Consider the following 7,764-nt stretch of genomic DNA (forward strand, 5'->3'; position numbering starts at 1 on the left):
CCTAAACAATCCTCTTAATGACATCACAGAAGGCATAAGCCACTGAGAGTTCTTTTGAGTACGTCCATTTGTTTTTTTATTGTTATTTTTCTTCGTTATTCTCATATTTTTAGTCAAGATCCTCCTTCCACATTAATTAGCTGTGTATATGATAAAGTTTGACCTGTAAAAAGAAAACACTGTCTATACTTTAGAAAATTTAACAAACATAAAAACATGGAAGCTGCTTGTAAAGACTGGAATGACCAGATTCCGTTATCAAAGGTCTTCAGCAGTCATTTCAGCCCTAGTTATAGAAACAGATGGTCAATGCATTAAAACAGCAATGTAAATAAATCTGTACCAGTTAAACTTCTAAAGACGAGCATTATCACTGTTTCCTTGAGCTTCGCCTTCTACAGCGATAGACACAACCCTCTTGCAACTCAAGCATAACTTAAATGCTACAGAAATCTGATAAAACTCACTTGTCCACAGCGTTTACTAATGTGAGGTGATCATTCAGTGCTTGTGATGTCATCAACCCATATACACAAAAAGCATAATCAGCAGGGTTCTTTTTCAGTGAGATTGAAAAAAATTTGGGAAATCATACTTAATAAAAAAAAGTGTGTTTTTACTGTTTGTCTTCATTTAGTAGTGAACAATCAAAACACACAGGGGTGTAATAAAATGCAAACTAAAATGCTAGATTATTTGTTTTTGTAATTTTAATGTCCTCCAAAATTCCTTCCAATGGTCTAGCAGCACTATTGAGAATATTGCCTTAAATCACTTTTAAATATCTTCCACTATTTATTTAAATTTCACTACATAAATTAAATCCTGTAAATAAAAAAAAGGAATAAATATCCCCTAAAAGTTTTGTTGTTTGTCTTTCTTACTACTAAGCTAAGATTTAATGATAATAATCACGTTGAGGTTATATTTACTGAAAAAAAGTCCAGCCCGTTCCCTAATGCCTCTGTGTAAAAGTTTGCAGATGATTGGTTTAAACTGTAATCGCTTCTTGAGCATTAAGGCAAGATGCTACTGAGGGCTACCTGGACTTGTGCTGCAGTAAAGTAGCTACTTGAACGCCGTTAACTTCACATGAGAGCCTCTCCTTTCTCCAGACTAGATTTTTCTCCACTCTCTTTTTACGAGGGTGTGCATCTGAATTTAGGTAACGCGCTGCTTTCGTTCAAATGAGATTAAACGTGGGGAGGAAGAAAAAAAAAACTAGGGGGTTAATCATTTGCAGCCACTTAACGCGCCGATGTATATTTATTTACTTATCAGTATCAGGCGTTTTTCCCTCCCCGCAAGTGCACTTTTGCATGTCTGAGTACGATGAGGCATAACACAAACAATCCTGTAATCACTGGAGGCCTCTCATGGCCATTAAAAGTCAGTAGTTCAGCCGAGGAGTGGTTCTCCGACTCTCAAGTCCATATAGGCCTCCTTCCTTCAAGAGGCCCTCGTAAACATCACTACAGTTAATAAAGTGCATTGTGGTCAGGAAGCAAACAGCGGCAAGTCGCAAACTCGGCCATGCAGAAGCCGAGCGCCCGGACACCGCCCCGCAGCAGCGCCGGGGATGAGCGTTTATGATCATGTGCTGCGGCGCTGATGTTATTGTTAGTGGGAGGGGAGCACATGTCTTCTAAGTGAAATTACGCTAGGAGCCTAGAGCTGTTTTTTTTTTTTTTTTTTTTTGTATTGTTGCTGATGCCCCGCCTCTGACGGTAGCCTTAAACCTGGTACCCGGCTAAAACAAACCAAAGCCAGCACCGAGCTCCCCACTCAATCCAATTAAAGGCGCGACTTGAGGCGCTCTTCTACGTGTTCATCTACCAGACTCGACGTTGAGACAACAGGAACCAGAGGGGCTTTGGCCAAAAAAAAAGAGAAGGGGGAGAGGGAAGAGAAGGAGAGATTGCCTTGCCTTCTAATTTCTCCCTCTCCAAGCCACAGAACAATGTCGATGAGCCCTAAGCATACGACTCCTTTTTCTGTTTCCGATATCTTGAGTCCCCTTGAGGAGAGCTATAAGAAAGTAAGTATGGAGAATAACAACTTGGGGGCACCTCTCGCTTCTTACCGGCAGCCGCAGGTCTCTCAGGCGGCGATGCAGCAGCACCACATGGGCCACAACGGGACTGTGTCAGCGGCTTACCACATGACTGCGGCAGGAGTCTCCCAGCTGTCACACACTGCCATGGGGGGCTACTGTAACGGCAACCTGGGCAACATGGGCGACCTCCCGTCGTACCAGGACGGGATGAGCGGCAGCGCCACGGCCACCGGCTGGTACGGAGCCAACCCCGACCCGCGCTTCTCCACCAGTGAGTATCCAGATCCAGTAAAGTTTTTATGTTTTAAATGTCATTTTGACTCTCCATTTTATTTAGAGGGCGAATCCCATACAGTGTAAATCTAATCCAACCCCAGTTGAGTTTTTTTTTTAGTTCACTACATTAATTTGTATTATTTTTCCCAGGGAGCTCAACATCTGGATCACCCAAAATATTTCCACTTGGGCTCTGAAGTAAATGAACAATTTGCTTTTAATTGGAAAACGAAACAAGACGTCGTAGCAAATGCCAATAAAGCAGATAAGACCAGACAATCTGATAAGCAGTGATAATAATATATGTTGTTTCAATCTGTTTGTTTTGCTTTTTATCTCAAGTTACCTTCCTGTATTCTATTAACTTTTTCCTAAAAAGTATTTGATGAAACCAAATAATGAAAACAGTTTGTAGGTTTGGACGCATTGCAGGACTCTTTGGGAATCATGTTGGCTTACAAACCGAATTACAATGCCGAGTTGTAGTTTTAGTCATATAAATAATTTGGATGTAATTACAAGGTAACGTTAATATTTTTATTTTACAAAACGATTGACTTGGTCCATATAGTTTAAATTAAAATCTGTGTTTAATTCAAGTTCAAATCTTCTATTTTCTCAGTTTCTCGCTTCATGGGCTCCTCGTCAGGCATGAACATGGGCAGCATGGGCAGCCTCGGCTCCCTGGCGGATGTGGGCAAAAGCATGGGCTCCCTGTCCAGCACCCCGCGGAGAAAAAGGCGGGTGCTTTTCTCACAGGCGCAGGTCTACGAGCTGGAGCGCCGCTTCAAGCAGCAGAAATACCTGTCGGCGCCGGAGAGGGAGCATCTGGCGAGCATGATCCACCTCACCCCGACCCAGGTGAAGATCTGGTTCCAGAATCACCGCTACAAGATGAAGAGGCAGGCCAAGGACAAAGTGTCCCAGCAGCAGATGCAGCAGGAGAGCGGTTCCTGCCAGCAGCAGCAGCAGCAGTCCCCGCGAAGGGTGGCCGTACCGGTGTTGGTGAAGGACGGCAAGCCATGTCAAGGCAGCGGTCACACGCCCACCTCCTCCGCACAGACGCACCACCAGCAGGCAAGCAACGTCATGATCATGTCCAACAACGCCAGCGGCCTCGGGCAGCATCAGAGCCAGCAGGTGGGAAGCACAGGCCACTCTCCAGACCTGGTACCGCACTCCTCCAGTCCGCCCTCTATGCAGAGCCAGGTGGCCGGCCTCTCTCACCTTAACTCCCCCGGAGCTGAGTACGGCTCGGCCTTACAGTGCTCGGCCCTGTTGTACGGCAGGACGTGGTGACAAGAAGTACCGGCTATGGTTAAAATTCCCTCTAATGTAAAAAAGGCAGGTTTCACCATCCATGCACACATTTGAACAAAAAAAAACCTAAGTAAAACCGCTGCAGTTTTTTATTCTAAGGAAACTTACGTGGAAGAAACGTTTCCCATAAACTGTGGATGTGAACGTCCTGGGATTTATTTATGTAAATTATATAAAGAGACAAAAGAAGATTGTTGCCGTAGACTAATAGTGGGGAGACACCTGACCCTGAACATGGACGCATAAACACGTCTGGACTGCAGTGCGACTCTGCTTTCTAATAGAATTTAATGTAAGCCGTAGGTCTAGCTTGTACATTTCTGTAAAAGGTTTGAATTCTAGCTTTGTTGTACAAACTTTTTGACGCTATTGCTAGTTTGTTGTGGTTTCACTGGTATTTGTACGTTTAATTTCTTTGTAACTCATATAGATATTTGACCTACTACAAAACAGTCCTATTAATAAATTATGAGAAGGAGACAGCTAAACTATTCTTTTGTGAAATATGTTCGCATCTGCGCTGTTGCATTATGTGAATAATAATACTGAAGAAATGAAGAGAATTTAAGAAATTATTAGTAGGAGTCGTAGTAGTGTTGTAGTATTAAGACCTTCATATTTTTCATTTATTTCCAAAAAAGGCTGATCAAAGTAAGGACACTTTTTTAGTGTGAAAATCGCTCCATCAATATTAAGTACCAACAGCTTTTTTTGTAATTGATACATTTTTTGATGAATCATACGGTTGCTCACGCATTCCCCGCAGAGTAAACGGCCATTATAGCCTTTATGTGCTTTATTTTTTTTTTTTCTTCCCTTTGCTCCTTTTTTGAATGTGTATTCACTGAGTCAGAGAGGCGAGGTTTCTCGGAGCTCCACATCAAACACGAGCGCTGCTCAAAGGGCAGCTTATCGATGCAATCCCTGACCAAACAGCACGCGAGCCCATATCAGCTGCATCATCAATAATCAATCAGGGAGCTGAAAGGAAAGGACGATTGGTTTGAGATTCAGTAACAAAACCGTTTCTATAAACTTCTATTTATTACCATTATTAGTATTAGTAGTAGTTGTATATATTGTATTTTAAGCACAATTTAAATTTAGTCTATAAATTCCACGGGCATGATGAGAATTTAAATAGTAATTTATTGTTTTTCAATTTAATTTGGTAAATCCAAGTAAATCCAGGAAACTCTTTATTTAACATTCGTCTAACCGACAGCTGCAGCTGTAATTGGTGCGGTCGCCACGAGGTTAAAATAATCAGTTTTTGGTTTACTGTATTCAGTACAATACAACATAGTCCCACATTCAGTTTTCCAATTGCTATGATGTTTCTAATTAGAGGCGCACAAGGTAAAATGAGCTAAGGTGCTGGTTAGGGGCCCCTAGGCCAGCAGGGGGGCTCAATGAGCGCTCAAGCTTTCTCAAAGAAGGTAGATTTTAGAACTTCAAATTTGCAGTCGAGTTTAAAATAACGTTTTAAATTTATTTAGAATTAAAAAATAAGTTTTATAATTATGTTAATAATTATAATCAATGTCACTAGGTAAGTAATGTCTGCTGCCTGTGTCTGTGCTGCAGTCAGATTCTATGGAGAATGTAAATGGTGACTAATGAATAAATTAATGACAACTGGTACCTTCTTTCTGACTTTTACTAAGTTAGCATTGAAATGCTGTACTCTGGGCGCCACTACCAGACCAAAAGAGTAAGTCAGAGAAACATCTTTGTCTCAAAATTTATTGTCAGCTCTTTGTTCAAACATTAAAATGAACTGGAAATGGGGCCCTTCATCAAATTCTGCTTCTGGCGCCATTCAAACTCGAGCCAGCTCTGCTTATATTAGATAATAAAAATTAACCAAAAGACAAAGAAAAGTTTTTTTAAACCATTTGGCCGTTACGAATGCAAAGTTGAAAATATGTCTACATTTTCTAGAGCAGATAGTTCATGTTGATGTGAAATGACATCTTCACTGGGGTCGATGAATGGAAGGATTTATAATTTATTATCCTGTTTGTTTCTTTGGACATTTACATCCTCAGTCAGAACCTTCATCAAACAATTAGTTAAAAAGTAACGCCTGGTTATTCAATCTGCTTGATATTATAAATCCTTGACTCATTATTAGAACAAAGGTTTTCCCAACAACAGCTTTTAACTGTTAATGACACTAAAGTCTCTTCCATGCAGTTTAATGAAGACTGATTAATATTTATGTATGGATGTATTTATTTATTTATTTGTTTGTTTGTTTTTGTTTGCATGTTGCCAGTAAAACACAGGTTCCACTGCAACTTTTTAATGCAGTGCTTTTTTTTTGGCATAGCTGTGAAAAGTAGTCCTAGCCAATCCACCACCCACCGCCACCCCCACCCACCCCCCGACCACCACCCCTCTCAGTTATTATTGAAAAGTTGGGATTTCCACAGCATACTTACACTACTGTATATTCGCATGTCTTCTGTCACTTTTATTCTAAAAGCAGCCACAGTTTGAGGCCTCCTGTGATAAATAAAAAGCCCTTCCAGAAGACCTTTGAGTTAAATTCTCAAACCCAGCATCAGAAACTGTCTTATATTAGGTGTTTTTCAGAGCGGGTTTTGTTCGCGGAGAGAAGTGAGAACTTTGGGATTACATTAACATGTCTTTGGCGCCGTGTGTGGTCTTTGTGCGCAGCTTGTAGCTGTCGAGAATGACTTGTTGGAAGCGTGTGCGCTCTCATTGCTCTCCTTTGTGGAAAGCCCACAGTGCAGCTCCCTGAGTCCTCCTGGCTTTATGGTGGGCTGCCTCAATGAACCCCAAGCAATTAGTCTCTAATCTCAAGGTAATCATATTTGAGTTAGTGACTAGCTGGTGAATTTCATTCGCCTCTTTAAGACCAGGTTCCCTCGGTGTCAGGGTGAAGTGAAGTTTGAACGGATATTAACTGTGTGTGCGCGCCTTAAAAGTAAAAGTGACGAATTAACGAGCAGGTGGTGGTTCAAAAATATATAAATAAGTGGAAGCGAATTGTAAAAGGGAAAATACTCTATTTTGTAAATGTTATTATTGTTATTATTATTATCATCGTCTTTGTCGAAATCAAGATGATACATAAACATGTTAAAAGGAAAATACAATAAACACCAATATACTCTTCAAACATATTATAGAGACTAATTTTGGATCGATATCTGTCAACGGTTTTGTCGCAAAATGGAAAAGAAATATTATAAACAAAACACTAAAGATTTATTTCTCTGGACATGTATGTCGGAACAAATTTCTAATGACTAAGCATCTCAGATTTAAAAAAATACAAGCTCTGGTTAATTTTGTTTGATTTAATATGCGACCTTAAAAACAAAAGACATTTTTTTTGCTTTAAGTATTGCATTTAATAAACTATAAAAAATAGTATAGATTTTTATGAACAATATAAATATTTGTTATTCTTGCTATAAAAGTGTGTCATTAAGGTTGTTTTCTGGTAATCAAAAAAGACGCCAAACGGGAGCTGTCCATGGTGCTGTGAACAGAAAACAGGAGAAAAAGCAATACAAAAGCTGCATTCCTCACTAAACCGTGTTTTTTAAATACTTCCTAACATTTTTGCTTTTGACGTTATAAAAAATGACGCATTGAACACATTTCCACTTCCTGCCTCCTTTTCAAAGTTCCGAAACATTTTATTGCAGCAGACCCGAGTATTCATGTGCGTTTCAAATGGGACAATTACACGGCAAAACTGCAATCACCCCCCTTTGGTAAATGTTATTGTGAGCTGGCGGCAAAAAAATCTTTAATTGTCCTGCGTTTATCTGCTTCTTCAAGCCATTGTGCAAAGAGCGCAAACGAGGGTCATTTGCGAACTGAAATACTTTGCATGCAAAACGGAGCACAAGATGCTGTAATACTTGACCTTTCAGCATAATTGTTGCAGGCATGAAATGCAGCATTCAGGGCTCGCTGAGTGGAGTCTTTTCTCTCTCCCCACCCTGTGATGAACACAGCACATTTTTACATCTTAGGTGTTCATTTGGATTTGTTTCTTTTGTAGATTCTTTTTTCCTGGTACTGGCTGCAATTTAACTTCATTTTGATAATACTGCCCGGCCGAGCGC

General features: G+C 40.4%; 1 protein-coding gene across 1 annotated transcript; it reads left to right on the forward strand.

Moving 5' to 3' along the window:
* Positions 1 to 1,776: 1,776 nt before the first annotated feature.
* On the forward strand, positions 1,777 to 6,858 carry nkx2.1 (NK2 homeobox 1). The gene is made up of 2 exons (XM_047345713.1): positions 1,777 to 2,327; positions 2,955 to 6,858. Exons 1-2 carry the CDS (start codon positions 1,961 to 1,963, stop codon positions 3,629 to 3,631), a joined length of 1,044 nt encoding a protein of 347 aa, XP_047201669.1. The 5' UTR covers positions 1,777 to 1,960; the 3' UTR covers positions 3,632 to 6,858.
* The last annotated feature ends 906 nt before the right edge of the window (positions 6,859 to 7,764 follow it).

This window comes from Girardinichthys multiradiatus, chromosome 19 (assembly GCF_021462225.1).
Source record: "Girardinichthys multiradiatus isolate DD_20200921_A chromosome 19, DD_fGirMul_XY1, whole genome shotgun sequence".
Taxonomy (NCBI): Eukaryota; Metazoa; Chordata; class Actinopteri; order Cyprinodontiformes; family Goodeidae; genus Girardinichthys; species Girardinichthys multiradiatus.

Coding starts and splice junctions, on each gene's coding strand:
- nkx2.1 (XM_047345713.1), top strand. CDS start 1,961: ATGTCGATGAGCCCTAAGCATACGACTCCTTTTTCTGTTTCCGATATC. Junction 2,328..2,954: donor CGACCCGCGCTTCTCCACCA/GTGAGTATCCAG, acceptor CTATTTTCTCAG/TTTCTCGCTTCATGGGCTCC.